General features: G+C 36.6%; 1 protein-coding gene across 3 annotated transcripts in view; it reads right to left on the bottom strand.

Annotated features, from left to right (window-relative positions):
* The window catches only part of CDH8 (cadherin 8), a 149566-nt gene that overhangs the window by 77473 nt on the left and 56289 nt on the right, over nucleotides 1–15804 (bottom strand). For 2 of the 3 annotated variants that reach the window (XM_059825032.1, XM_059825034.1), the window contains one exon: nucleotides 2169–2288. The exons of the other annotated variant lie outside the window; for it this stretch is intronic. In XM_059825032.1, coding sequence (XP_059681015.1) covers nucleotides 2169–2288 — 120 coding nt within the window. The remainder of the gene's footprint in view (nucleotides 1–2168; nucleotides 2289–15804) is intronic. 3 annotated transcript variants of the gene reach the window in all.

The raw sequence follows: 15804 nt of genomic DNA, 5'->3' as shown, positions 1-15804 counted from the left end.
TCCGGATTTAACAAACAATTTGGTGGGTAGCTGTAAGAGTAGTATGGTAGTTACACTACAAATGAAGGCAATTACACAGAGATGGCAAAGAAACAAGGGATGGCCTCAGTACATAAACTCATTCAGTTGTAATGATTTAGAGAAGAACATAATTGATGTCCTCCATAGATCTAGAAAAATGGGGAATCTGAAATCACTTATTCATTCGGAAGCAGCTCCATAATAGGAAGCCACTTACTTAGGGACTGTGGCGAAGCCACAGTTGAATTCTTTATCATTAAATTCCCTTTGGAAACTAACATGTCATTTTCATGGTAACTGAACTGCTACTCAAAGGACCATTTGTAACTGGAAATGAAGGTAGGAAGGGGAATTTAATGCTAGTGAAACAGGAGAAAAATCATGATTTTCAGGTTCACCAAAAAGCTTTGGAGTTTTCTCTGGCTTTCATGATAATGGAAATCACTTTCCTAGGTGATGAATAGTTACTTCATTAGATTAAGCATAAGGTTTTAATGCAATACAAATAATAAACCTGAGTAAAATTAAACAATTTTTTTACATTTGGAATATTACTTTCAGGCTATTTCTATGTGAAAGAAGTGAAAAATCTTCTGTGTAGATGGAGAATACACTTCTCAGCTCCTCTGTGAAAGCTCATGTGTCCCCATGCTAAAGTACTAACTTTCCCTAGTAGAAACTGGGAAAGAGCCTACAGCTAATCCCCCTCTAATTAAGATGGGTAACTCAAGTCATTACTGCATGCAATAGTTTGTAATACTGAAGAAAACCAAATCATATATTTGGATACCTGATGGCCAGGAGTCTGTTCAGTTATATTTCCATATGACTTGTGACAAATCAGCCAGCATGGACTAAGGGGCTTCACTAATAACACTCTCTTGACATATTTATTTTTTAAAGAAGCTGCTGTTTTCCATTGTGCTATGCTAGAATAATTCTTTGTAAAACTCTATTTTACATGCAGCATAAAATAAAATACCAAATCACATTCCAGAGATAGTTTTCGCATTTAGCATAGCTGTCCTTCAACCAGAAGAAAATACTTTAATGGATTAATCCATTAATCTATTAATATTTATTGACCTACACTATTTACCTAAAGTCCCTGCAAGTTAGGGCATTTCTAGGAAAGGGAAATAATTTTTCCCATGCAATCTCACCAGAAAGAGTTACAGAACTTCTGGACTTTAAAGAGTCTAACAGTACTCTGTTTAATGTTGGTGAGAAAGCTTAGCACACTTGATCTATCAAAAACATCCTTTAATAATTTCTCTTAGCATTTATTTCCTAATTTTGTTAATCTGCATGAGGACAATAATTTTTACTCCTGCTTTACTCCTTTATGGTCATATAAATTCCGGTGGTTTTTTTTTGTATGATTTAAAATGAGTTATAGTTTTCTTCTCCTTCAGAGATCACAGCTGCTTGACTCAGAGTGATTAAAAACAGCTTCCAGTAACAGGTGAAATAATATAAGAAATAATATCAAATCACTCTAAAAAACCACTTTTTAGACATAACTAAATTAATTTGCTGTAAGTATGACATATGTATAAGAAACAAGAGGAAATGGATTTATTAGCACTTCTTTCAGATGACTTTCAAGACTTTAAAACCACAGAGAAATAAAGTCACCCTAAATGCATACTAATAAAACTTCATACTAACACTCGGTATCATGTTCTTTCTTTCCCCCAATCCAGCCAATCAAGAAAGAAAAATAATTTTTAATGAAAACACACAATATATTCACTAAAATTCCCAAGCTAAACTGTACTTTCTTTAACTGGAAATACTATAGTCTTATATTGAAAATTACAGTATACTCTTTAAATTCCTCACGCCAAGTCTTTCAATCCCTAATCAGTTTTAAGTCACATGGCACTTCCACTACCTTCGGTTTTGCTTCAGTAACTTCTGTAATATTAGCACCACCATTACTTATGTTATCATTAATACAGATTTTTCTTTGTCTTTTCACTTGATCAGACTCTGATGGAATACAAGTGAGACACGTGTTACAACTCAGTAATACTGACAGACATCTACTTAGGCTCCCTGTTTAAGTATATTATATGAAATACGCAAAAGGCACGGTTGCTTGTGCAAATATAACCCAGGGATTCATATTCAGAGTCACCTACCTGTATGTGGCTCAATAGAAAAGTAAGGCTGTCCTTCCAGAATGCTATAAACCAGCTTGGCACTATTTCCATAAACTGGATCATCTGCATCTGTAGCTGTTACTTTAGTAACAAAGGTGCCTAAACGAAAAGAATATACACGATTACTGTTTATGCTCTTACTACAAATTTGCGTAACTTATTCAAAAAATAATTTGAAACAAAAATTATTTTCCTTGTGAGTTGTCTGATAATAATAAAAGAAGAAAAATCATCAGTAACAACTTAAAACATTACTTGTGGAAAACAAACAAAACAACAAAACAAATGTTTCCTTCAAGATGATATATACCAGCAGACTGAATTTCTGGGTAAAAGAGAAACCTTTTTAGTAGCAGTATTACTTAAGGTTTCTTTGTAGAATACATTTAAAGCTACCTGATAGATCTGAGTAGACTTCAAGCATTTGCAAAGGAATCGTATCAAAGGGATATGAAATACAATATAATATGTTGCATTTAAAAGCTGCAAAATCACATTTGAAAGAACCTTGCCAAGTTACAGGGACCGCATAGAAAAGCAATAATAAAAAGGATTCTTTTTTCTTCTCTTGGCTTGCAGCCATAATAATGGTTTGATGTGGCCACAGTGACAGAGTTAGGACAACATCTATTGTCTCTGTAATCAGTCTCTGCCACTGAGGAGGCCATCGTCTAGCCAGAGTTATAAATTCCATACTCTGACCAAAAAAATAGAAGAAAAAATTAAGGAAATTGCCCTTTTTATTTCTTAGGTAACATGGCACTTGCCATTTCTGTGAGAAGCAAAATCAAATGAAATTCAGTCGGTTACATTAAGCTTGCTGCAGAGACTTTTTTTTGGATGACTTAAAAACTTCATGACGACTTCAATTAGGCTAACAATAAAGACAATATCTACAGAGGAAGAGAAAGGAAGGGTAGGAGAGAGGTTAAGGGCTGAAATACGTTTCTTACGTTCAGAAAGAAAAAGAGTTATAGCACCCACCAAAACACCCCCCCTTTCCGGATACGCCAATAAAAATAGCCTCCTCTTCCTTCTCACGCTTTGTGTGCTGCTGTATCCAAATTACATGTCACTTCAGGACAGGAACAGTAAGCTAAAGGGGGAGGAGATCCCTTTGGTATGTCCTTGCATTGCACTCTCTTTTCTTTTTTCTTTGTATGGCACATCACTGCTATGGGTTTGGGCAGTTTTGTGCGTTACAGTACATGCAAGTTATTTAGAGGAATGTTTCACATTTAGAGATCATTTGCATATCACCCAATAGCTTCCATGTCACGCTTTCCCACCTGGCCACTTCAAACATTAGGGCAAGATACGGGGCTAGCAGGATTTGGGAGTGTCTAGAGGGACGGGTAACACCTTGCTTACGGAGTGGAAGTTCTGCAGTGCCTGAAGTTGTGGCAGGTTTGAGTATGGGAATAATGGGATAACTCCCAGGCAAGGGAATGCGGGTTGCAGAAATACCTCTCACTAGAGGAAAAAAATGCCTATGGCTTGTATTGGTCATTTATTTTGGCTACTGGCATAAATTTATCTATTCTTACAGGGGGAGAACATCAATGAAGGGAAGCAGATCAGCTGGCTGTCATGCAAGCTCTATCATGGGCCCACCTGGCAGGAAAGTGCCCCACCAGCATCTCTCCTGCTGCTCAGCAGGGTCCAGAAGAATCCACGTGGCCTGCAGCTGATGCGTACCATGTGGAAAAGGAATGCAATGCTGATGAATAGTATGTTGCATCTATCTTTTAGCAGATGGTTGCTGAACCTGTTCTTAAAAACACGTAAACATGTTTATGTTTTGAAGCTTAACTGATTTTGATGTTGAATGGTAATCTTATACCTAACTGTTAATATAATAATCTTTAACCTGCCATTGGGCATGAGAAATGGACTTTATCCTCAACTTGATGGTTGGTTTGTAAGGAATGAACATAGGAAATTTGTTATCTGACCAATTACAAATTTTGGTGTATACCCAGATGCTAACAGACAATGCCTGGTAGCTTTGAGTGAAAACAATAAAAGGGATAGAAGACACAAATGTAGTCCCCGGCCCTGTAGCAAAGTACAGCAGCCTCAACCTATAGATGATATCCTGAATGACCTCCTTTACATACAGTAGAATAAAAACAGTAACAGGAAAGCAACCACGGGGCACACTCAAAAGCCAAGGCACAGGCTACAGAAAATAAATGAAATGGGGAACAATGACAAGGAAGTATGTAGGAAGCTTGAGTCTGGATGTTGCAAGAACAGAGGAACAAAAGGACACTTTGTGGCTTGCCCACAATAGTTACAAAGCGTGAAAAGATGTTGCTATTAGAATTGTCTCACATATTTAAGTTTTGTTGGCTCCCCTTCTGTAACTCATACACCAGTTACAAGTTCTCTATTTTGCTGTTGCTACAGAAAGCAATCTCTTAGCCAAGCTGTACCTCCCCTCTCACAGAATTCAGGCTACAGACCCACCGTCCCAGCAGGGCATTTCCTGCAGTTCACAGCTGCTGGCCATGTGCGATACCAAATATGAACGTAGAGATCAGTGCTTTCTTCAACTGGACGCGAACTGAAAGTGTAGGTGATGTACTAGGTTTCTGTGGCTGCTATCATAAAACTTCTGGTTTGTAATCTCCTAAGACAGAAGAGGTTTGTGCAGAACATCATAAAATGGGACAGGGCTGGAATAAGATAAGGCTCATCACAGAACAGTGAATATTTTTGTAAGAGTATTTTATCTAGGCTGTTCCATTTTGTTTCCATGATACACTTCATACACAAAGGAAAATAAAGAAGTGAAACTGTTGACTTCTTCAAGATTGTGTTTGATTTGCCTAGCTGACTCTCATTTCAAAGGACTTTGGAAATAATTACATTGCTTGTTTAGAAAGATTTGATATACAATGTCTAGGCTTTTCTTATTTCATTTGAGAATTCCTGAAGACTTTTGTAGATATTTATTTCAAGATTTCAAAACTTAAATGGGTATGCTGATTCTCTGATAAACGCATCCTTTATCCCAAGTGTTCATTAGACATTAAAGTTGAATACGCCTTAATAAAAAGAGGCAATCAGTGCCTAATATTGCTTCCAATCCTGATGCTTCACTCTCAAGACTTTTTTTTTGTGATATAAAATCACTTATTGCAGCCCCAAATTTACCTGAAATTTATACACACATTAAAAATACATACGTAATAGTCAGCATTCCCATTCACTTTTTATACACACAAAAAGGTGGTGGTGGGGGGAAATGGCATACCCTTCTTTTTCTTTCCCTTACAGGTCACTTGAAGTGTGACTATAATCTTGCCTAATAAAACTAACGAAGGGAAGAAAAAAATAAAATACCCTCCCAGCTCCTAGAAATCAATTTCTTACACTGCCAGTCTCTGCCGCTCAGCACTTCATTTCTGACCATCATACACAGTTCTGAGAAGGTCTGTCAAATTCAGTAATTTGCTTCCAACAATCTCATTGATGAAAATTGTTCATGAAAGATGTAAGCAATCATGAAACAGAAATTAAAGACATTACTTCCACTACTGAAATTAGTTAAGCTTTTACATAGTTTAAATTTTATCACCTTTAATTTGAATTTTTTTGTTTTATGCCTTGAATCAAATCTTCTGCAGGTGTGAGACATGCCACATTAACATGTTCAAACTGGCAATGAGAAGTATATAAGGGAGCAAACTCTGTCCCCTCTGCAGCTGCAGAGGATGTTGCTACCTCAGTGCTGCTCTGGTTCCACTGCAAAATGCTATAGGTCCAGAAGAAGTAGCAACCCATCCCACTCCTATAAGGGACAGAACCCTTTTCAACTAAGCGTGAAGAAAGGATTTGGAGAACTGAGAGATTCCTGAGGGTGAAAAGTAATGCAGAAAGAAGGAACTCACAGCCACCATGTCTGTTATTTAGGCAATCTCCCAAACACAGCAGAACTCTCCGTGCTTTGGTCTAGAGTTTTGGATTATCAATATTTAAGCAGGATTTTACTCCACTATAGACACTGCAGTTATAAACTACATGCACATAAGGATTTTTCACATGCATAATGTGCTTAAAGTTTTACAGATAAAAATTTTGCATTGAAAAAGCAGTAAGAATGCAGGGAAAAGCATTTATTAAGTAAATGCTCTTTGAAAAACAACATTCCGGGTTCTACCCAATAAATAAACAGCTAAGGTTTCTGTTTGTGTTTAATTTTGACTGCATTTGGCTTGTATTTGTTTCTTCGTCAATGCTACAACAAACTCATTTAGCTAGAGAGTATAAATTTGAAATGGTGCCATTTTTACAAGAAAGCCACTATTATAGTCCAAGTCACTGTTGTCCTAATTACATTAATATAGCAGTTTTATATAATCTGGCCCAACAACATCACCACTGTTTTTTTCTTTATATACCTAATACTGCCTTGTGTAAAACAAAACCATTTTTTCAATAGATGAGGCAAATTTTTAGATGTTCAGTTAAAAACCTTTCTGCATTTTTTTTTGAGGTACACTTTTGCAATGCTAATGACCCTGCAATTAAATATGGTCTGCAAAGAGATTCAACAGGTTTTAATTAATGAACACTTCTAATGTGATTTAGCCATTAACCATTGCTGATTGGTTTACTCTGTTAGTGTCTGGTTTCATAGTTTCTCTTTGCAACAGGCTAGCAATCAGAGACGCGATTAAGAATAAAAGTATTTTTATGTGGCTAGGTAAGAAAGGCTGTGTTTGCTGGCAAACTAAGATTAAAAGCCATCATAAAAATCAGACGTGTGTGCTCAGCTAGTGCTCTTCTGTTGTTTTGGCTGTGTTTTTATGTGCAAGTCAGGGTACAGATTCTGCACATTAGTCAGAAAGAAAAATGCATATGCTGCCACAGGGAGTAGGAAAGCAAATTTTTTCGTGTGGCAGTGAAATGTATTTACTGAAAAAAAAAAAAATCAAACTTGTATGTTCTAGAGGAAGTAACGCATAGTCGGTGCCAGAAATTTACATGAATCCATATTCAATGAAGCAACCATTTTGTTGAAAGATTGTAAAGGCTGGTAAAAATAAAAAATGTGACCATAATGCAACCTAGTGGGACCATGTTTTCTCATTTTCCTAAGGATTTCTGTTTTTTTTGCTTTTCTGATGCCCTTTTTGGTCTCCTTCACTCTTTCCTACTCTTCCCAAATTTTGGCAGCCTGAAATCTCCATTTCATTCAGAAAATCTGATTACCAATCTGACAGGGCATTAAGAGTATATTTGCATGAAAAAGACCTACCATTATTTACCAACTGTTTTGTTTTTCTAAGAGGATCACTGTGCTTCAAAATCTCTAGCTAGATTTGGAGTTTGGCTGATAGTAGCTGTGCAGTCAGCAGTGGTCAAAGCAAAGCATTGTTTGTATTCAGCAGGTCAGATAAGCATTCTTTCCAAAGTGAAGCCTTTTCTTCATTGTCCTTCTTTGCTATAATCTCACAGGTAGCATGACTTGTTGTCATGGTAACTATTTTTTATTGAATAAAACTGCAATAATCTCATAAAAAACTGTATAACTTCTTGACATGTAAATTATTACTGCCTTAAAGCTGAAGAAACTTATTCCTATTTGTTTTTCATTGTTGCTGATCTTTTTTAAATACAAAAACATAGTTTTAACCCTTATCATCCTGTATTATTCTATATGAGACCATTTCTAAACACAAAATCTATAAATTAGAGACTTCACTAGCCAAATAAAGAAAATGTATATGAAAGAGAAATACGTGTAATGCACTTCAGAACTTGCTCACATATGCAATACACACACATAAAATAATATCATTGGTATTTTAAATTGCATAGCTTGGTGTGCATGCAGATAAACACACATATATGTGGGTATGCTGTATGAGTGTTTTAGGGTTCTTTTGCAGATCACACGTTATTTCATTCCTACCTTCTACATCAGTACTTGAATGTATTTTTATTATTATTAATAGTTACTTTATTGCCAAAGCTCTAAAAGCCCAATATGTGGATCAGGTCTCACAATGCAAGAAAGTCCTCTTCCCAAAGACTCCAAGAGCCGAGTACCAGGAAAGACAAATGCAGACAGACAACTGAAGAGAGACAAGGAAATGACAAGAGAATGTAAATCATCCTGGGAAGCAATGCTGTCAGCACACAGTGGTGCTGCTGCCTGACCTAACTGCTGTCAGGTTAACACAACTACCACACAGTGCCTACAGTACGTAGGCATCATGGAAGAGTTTTAAGGACTGCTTTGAGAACAGATGACAGAGGTCTTGTGTGGGTTTTTTGGGAGATCTTCCCACACTTAAAAGGAAAGCATATGAAAAACAGAAAGGTATTTGCTTTTTAAGTGTCCAGTGGACCCCCTTCAGTGAAAGATGGCATCCTAAGCAGCAGTAACGGGTAGAGATGTGGGCCAGAATCGTACACTAACGGAAAAATGGACAACTTATGCTTGACGTGCTAGAGAGTGAGGAAGGCCAGAATGTACTCTACTATATCTATAGTAGAATCCTGTATACAGCCACTCCTAGAGGGAGAAATGAGAAAGAAAATTTGTGTACTTTACAGATGTAATACCGATATGTGGGTGATGAGAACCATATAAATACATACTGATACAAGACTTCATCTTCTGCAAAGAGAAAAACAACAAAAGCTTCCTTACAATGAGAAATTGTACAAGGAGGAATAGCTCCCTAAGGGAAATAACAGAAGCCTCCTCACTGAAGAGTTCACTCTATTGCACAGCATGCTAGATAATGTATTCTAGGGGAAAACCCTAGAAAGACAGGAAGATTAACTAATAGGGTAATTTGTCTTTCCCAGCTGCAATTTATTTGACTCTAAGTAGTGAAATACTGTGATGCTGTCATGATCTTGTTTATGATGATTAAGGTAAGGAAGAGGAAAAGAGAGTTATTCATACAACTCAGTTTTAGGCTCAACTGGCTAAATTAGATACCTAGTTGCACTAGCTTTCTGCTCTATCCAAGGGAGGAAGACAGAATTGCCCTCTCATGGGGATCCGTCTTTCTTGGTTGACCAGAGAGGAATCAAAATTAAATTAGCCAGCTAATGTGAATGCCTCAATTTCCGTCATATGACTACTCTCCTATGTGTATGTACTCAAAATAGGCCATACCAGTCTATAATATTAACCTTCCAGGAACTTCAAGCATGTAAGCTAGTACACCAACATATAGGACAAGTACAAATCTTGCAAGACTTTTGTTTTCATTTACATTATTTTCCATATATATACACTGCTATTTGCACTTATATACTCATATAGACATTGTATACACTTTCTGAAATAAACTGCAAGTGATATACTTCATATTCTTTTATATCTAGTCTAAAAGATTAGAGTAACAAAGCATTACTTGTTTGCTTTGCTAGTTTCCTTTATATAAGCAGTTGTACGCAATCTCGCTGAAACGCAAAGAAAAAGAGATTTGAGAACCCAGTACTCTACAGACCTAAAGGAAATGGCAGATGCTGCACCCAAGAATTGATAGCCTAAACTAAAACTTTTAACACCTGAAAAATCTGGCTTAATAAAGGGATCTGAAAGAACCAAACAGGTGCAGCTCTGTCAACAGCAGGAAATAACCGCTACAATAAATTATGAAATACCATGCAGGAAAATGCAAGAAACTGTTTCCTGTTTCCACCAGGAAAAGAATCTTTTCATATACCTCTGGGATACTAAATCAGGTTTAGCTCCACAAGCAGGAGAGGAATCTGGATGTTTCTTCCAAATGCTCATATTTCTTAATGCAATTCTTAGAGTAGATATTTTGGAAACTTAATGAAATATTTAAAAAATGTTAATATCATGCAGTATGTGTATGAGTCAAAATCTCTAAACAACTGAATATCCTACCACATATAATACAACAATGTTTTTAGATTGCTCATGTCTCATTTTAAGGACTTCTTATCATGTGAGGGAAATGGGAAAATATATTGTATGCAAATGTGTAACTGCAGAAGTATGCAAAGTGCTTGCTATGCATAGGAGAAAAATGCCTTCTGTACAGCCCACAGACAATGGAGCAAGCTGGCAGTCTTCAGCATTTTACAGCTGTATAATGAGGACTGTAGGAAGCATGTCTGTGAAATCTAATAAGCTGTATATTTTACAATTTTTTGGGCCTAAACTAATTGTTTTAGAACTCTGATGCTGCCTTTTTAACATGATCTTTTGGAAACAAAAATGTTTTACATCAGAAATATATATTTAGATCTAGTGATATAGATAACTCTTTGGCAATCTTCCTTGCTGATGTTACCTACTGCTTGGATTTAGCTTCTGTGAATCTAATAAGAAAGGACACTGCCTTTTCGGTTTTAAGGTTGGCAGTTATTTCCTTCTACAACTTATAAGATGGTGCCATTAGAGAGCCTGCAGGTATTCTTTTATAAATTCCCCTGGGTGGCTGTTAGGATTAGAATACAGCCTGTAACATCACAGGCAACAGTAGAAGGGTAAAATATATTTTATGTTTGGCTTAAAGAATTATGTTTTCTTTTCCTGTTATTTTTCTAGTCTCCCTTTAGATATCACCCTCACTATGGAATATTAATTGATATTTGTGAGACATGGGAAATAGCTATTCTTTTGTTCAGGACTTTTTGAAAGACTGCTTGTCTCTAATCAATTGACTATTTTGTCAGCATTCATTCTGCGAGGTCCCCCGGCAAAGACAGTAAAATTGGATGATCACTGTACACTGTATTTCCAAGCAGAAGAAGAAAAATACCATAAGGCTTGTTGATTTTGATGGAAGTTTCAGGTTATGCTCAGGTGTCTTGTAAAAAAATATAAATAAATAATAAAGTAGCCCTGGCTGTTTACTGCAGAATTTCTTTCATTTATAACTTTCTGTTTTGGAAACAGAAAACAGCTGGTATAATCTTGCAGCATTGATGCTCTGCTTGCTTTGTTTGGTAGAGTGACGCCTATAATGTCAGCAACTGTATTCCAGGTTGCAAAAGCAGACTCTGAAATATTGCCCCCTCAGGCCACTGCGGAGCAAGCATATGGCAGCAGAGACCATCTGGGCCCCAGGGAAAGGGTACCGTTGAATCAGCTGCCCAACAGTACTCTACAGCTGATTCATGAGAAAGCTGTATTGACATCAGCTCCACAGGCAAGTGGTTATGTGTATTCATGAAGAAACATTAAGCGCTGCAGATTCAGCAACTAAACAAAGACAGAGGTACCAATTCGGGGCAGGGTGGGGAACGACCAGTGCCAGAAAAAAAATGGATTCTGAATCTGATCTGAATCTCATTTTCCCAAATGTCAAGTGTGTCCATCAGAGACATCTAACACAGGCCATCTGAATTAACAGAGTTTGAGGAGTATTAGTCCCCAGTGTTCTAAAGCTAAATCTTTTCTGTTAGCAGAGTGATACAAGTTATACTAACAAAAGTTTTTGTGAAAATATGACCACACTGAATTTTCCGACCTAGAACTTTCTACCTCGTGGTTAGAACTGGTCTACATTTCCCACAATTGAGAAAAGAGAGAATACGTTCCAGCCCGCTTCTGCGGCATTTCACAGAGCCTCAGTCTGGCAGAAATCGGTACTGGTCTACTTCCTCTCATCTGTCTGTTTTACCCTTAGGCATCCTCCACTAGCCAGCAAATGGGCTCATGTCACAAGCATAGCTGCTTGAAAAAATGAAATGGCATGCTTTCAAAGCCAACAAAACAAAAACCCTACCACTGTTTTAAACATTTTTTTCTTCAAAATTTGAAATTTGGGAAAATGGTGCTACTCTTGCTAAGAGTAGATTTAAACTTGTAACCAAAAGAGAATGTATCAGAAACCTGAGTCAAAGACTTATTTTCATATAGTCACAGAACAGAAATACGACAATGTGTTTGAAACGTACAAATGAGAGCAACACAAAGAAGTTCAGAAGCAGAATATCTGCAACAAGAACAAGATGTTTGTGACCGAGACAAGAATCATCTAGAAAAACAACAGCAGGACAGATTCTTGTAGATTACATAGGACTAGAGAAGCATGCACCTAACAATGCCAAAATTTTCTCTGCTCTGCCCTCATATGATCAACGTATCGCTATGTCTGTGGGTCTGTCCTCATCCTGTGAAACACAAACATCATAGGAAGATGTATTCCTCTATATGGAACTCCATAAGGAACTATGACTTCAATTCTGATCCAAACAGCTTTTTCCTGAGGAGTTTATCTTCACTATGTGTCATTTGCATGACGTTCCTTCGTGCAAAGGGAACATGCGTGCAAAAAATGGAAAATTTGTGACAAATTGCTGACAGTTAATGGAGAGGAAAAAAGGCAGCTTTTGTCTAAGAAACCACTACACATTAATAGCTCCATACCTTCACAGGTAATTTAGGGCTTATTTCTAAGAACCAGACAGTGTCTTCAGAACCTGAACATTCAAGTACTTGCTGCCATTGGTATGAAGTATTTTGAACAATCCCACTGATTTTAGCAATTTTGTATAAAGTCAATGAACTAGCTTAGTACACTCAGGACAATATAGGTCAGTGCAACTAAAGTGTCAGATTATAAACCCCTAAAAGCAATATCATAACTTCATCCATGGTCCTCAAGCTCATAATGGTCATTTAAGAAGAATAGAAAAAGATAATGACATTTTCAATCAGACCTCATGAGAAATGGAAAGTGCAAAAATAATAGCGCATACTCAGAAATATGTTTTTTCAAGGCTCAATAACAAGCCAAATTAAAGAGAAGACCATCTTTGTTTTGAATATATCCTAACCAATTACTTAAGGTTACTTATGAATTTGCTTTTGGAACCGTGTCTCAGTCATGCAGAATGTACAAAAGATTTTAAACACACGCACACTCACTAAATAAATTTCTCACGTAAAATGCTCTTCAGTACCACAGCTAGTGAATTTGATTATGCACAAGATGAACAAGCAGAGGAACAAGACAACATGAAGATATACATTTTCTAACAGCTGTTACGCTGTTGCCATATTTTACAGCATCTGCTGTTTTTTTCCTTAGCTTTTGCACTCCCTTTGCATTTACCCTTTGGGCTAATTTGTAGTTGACCCCAGTAATATAGTCCTTTCACTCTACAATTTTGTGACAAACTATCATTGATTTAACAGTCATGCTCAGAGCCTTAAAAATCAATGAATACATAGGAAAAAACACAGTAAGACAGTGTGGTTGATCTTGATAACATTTCAGGTCAGGTTTTTATCGCAACTTTCTAACTTATCAAGTTATTTTATCACTATTTATATCAGACATTGCATGTTGATTTCATATTCAGCAGATGTCCTTTTGCAAACAATTTCTAACTGGAAGAGAACTAGTGTCTTTGGGAGAACTGGAAAGAAAAGCTACACTGTGTACAGGGTGCTTCGACTATACACGGCTATACTAAATAACTCTGTTCTGCTTTTGAAAAAAAACCCAATAAAATGATTGAATGATTTCTTATTTACAGTGGTGTAATCAAGGGCAAACTTTGATCCAAAGGAAAACATTGCCAAGTAGATGTGCTTGTGCCAAATTGGACATTGATATTCTGACTCAACTGAAAGCTTAAACCCTTTCCAGTAAGACCTTTTTCCCCCCCAGTAAATAGTTTTCATGGAAGCATTTAAGGACAGAAATATTATTCTAATCTTTTTCACATTGTTAATATCTTCAAGTGTTAAAGGCAAAAGCATTTCTAGAGCAATGGCAGACTGAATTCCACTGTATGTATTTTAAGATGGGGTTTTATATGACTGTCAGGGAAATTCGTAATATTTGGAGATTATTAAAGTTTGTCTGTTTACCTTAATGCAGGCAAACTATGAGAGAATTCTCTTCCCTTATGGCTTTTGTTCTTTTTCCATCTGTGTCCTTTTTTATTTCACCAACACGTTTGTCACTCTACTTCTGTCGTCTTGTCTTTCAACATGACACTAGCTGTCTAAACACTCTTGGCTTCACCAAGAACCAAATCAAGAAATTTCACTCCTCATTTGTCTCCTGAAAAAAAGATCCTGAAACTATACTGTTGGGATACAATATCCTCTATTGCTCCCATTATCCCCTCTGCAGCATGATTTCACATGAATCTGTGTGTAGCTGAGAAGGCAACAAAGAAACAGAACATACTTGGGGGGGGGGGGGGGGGGGCGGCAGTGTGTCGGGGTGTTTTTCTTCTTTTTTTTCTTTACTTTAAATAAGCTACAGGACCAGTTCCAATTATCCTTGTAGATCTTCTAAGATTGCTCATTCATTTACATAATATGCTATCTTCATTGCAGGCATATATACAGAGCTCATAGACAAATAGGGAAGAAAAAAAGAGTCATGGGGTTCTTTCTCACAGAAGCTTAGCTGAATCTCCTTTTGAAAGGTTTTAACTGGGTTTCATTCCCAATGTGTCCCTTTACGTCTAAAAGTGATTAAACGAGATTTACAGTCAAATTAATGTATTTCCTATTTGTGAAAGGCAATACTGTTACAATGAAGTGATTTCACAGATTTCACTTTTTGATCTTTAATTCCTTAAGAAAATTAGTATCAGAATTAAAAGATTAAAGTGCTCAAGTTTCAGCAAAGAACATTTCTCCATATATACTACTACCTTTCACAAGCAAATTCATCATTTTGGAGTTGGGGAACAGGGCTTACTACGGTAGATTATATAGGAATTATGTAAAAAAGAAAGGAACACAAGGATGAAAACTCAATCTAGTTCTCAAAACTTTTTCTGGAATGTGCTCCTCTCTTTCCTCAAAGAGAGAAATAAATTATTTCAAAATAACTCTGAACACAGTGACGATACACACCACTCAGTACACGTGTGGGTGTGTGTTCTGTGAAGACAGCTAAAAAGTGAGCATCGTTCCTATCGGAGATAACACAGTGTAATACTAATCGTCTTTGCACCAAGCAGTGGGAGGAAAGCCATGCAAATCCTTTTCTTTTGTTTTAGTAGGGAAGCAGGATTTTCCATATATCACTGATACATAACATAAAAATCAAACAGGCTGAATTGTGGCCATACACGTGTGATAATCTCATATATTGGCATACACACACATTCATACATAACACATACAGAAAGTTTGCACACAGATTGCAGTTTTCCCATCTCCACACTGTACCATTCACGTTCTAGATAGTCATGCAAAAATACCACTAACATTTGCATAATACATCTCTTCTAGTGAGGACCGTAAGACCACTATCTAATGTACCTATTAGAAAAACTGCATTGTGTTAGAATCTCAACATTATAGAATAAAGAAAGGTTAATGCATTAATCTGTATTTTATGCATTGTTTTCCACAGAGGTCCAAAAATATAGTGCCTTGTACTGTATCCTTATTACGTAAGTACTATATATATAGCATATGAGTCCCTCTTCTATGTCAGAGCAGTCAGAATTGGTATAAGCATTTTGAGGAAAGAAGAGGTTTAGCAGAACTTTGTTTTATCCTGAATAAGAACACTGCCTATTAATGACTGTGTTGTAGAAATGTCAAGGCTGAAATTAGCAGTGGGTGGAGATCTCTTTAAGGGGAATTAAGTAAGTGGATAATGAAAATGAAATACTCTTA

The sequence above is a fragment of the Gavia stellata genome, chromosome 15 (assembly GCF_030936135.1).
Source record: "Gavia stellata isolate bGavSte3 chromosome 15, bGavSte3.hap2, whole genome shotgun sequence".
In the NCBI taxonomy this organism is placed as follows: Eukaryota; Metazoa; Chordata; class Aves; order Gaviiformes; family Gaviidae; genus Gavia; species Gavia stellata.
Note: the sequence above shows the minus strand (reverse complement) of the source record. Positions and strands in the feature narration are given on the sequence as shown.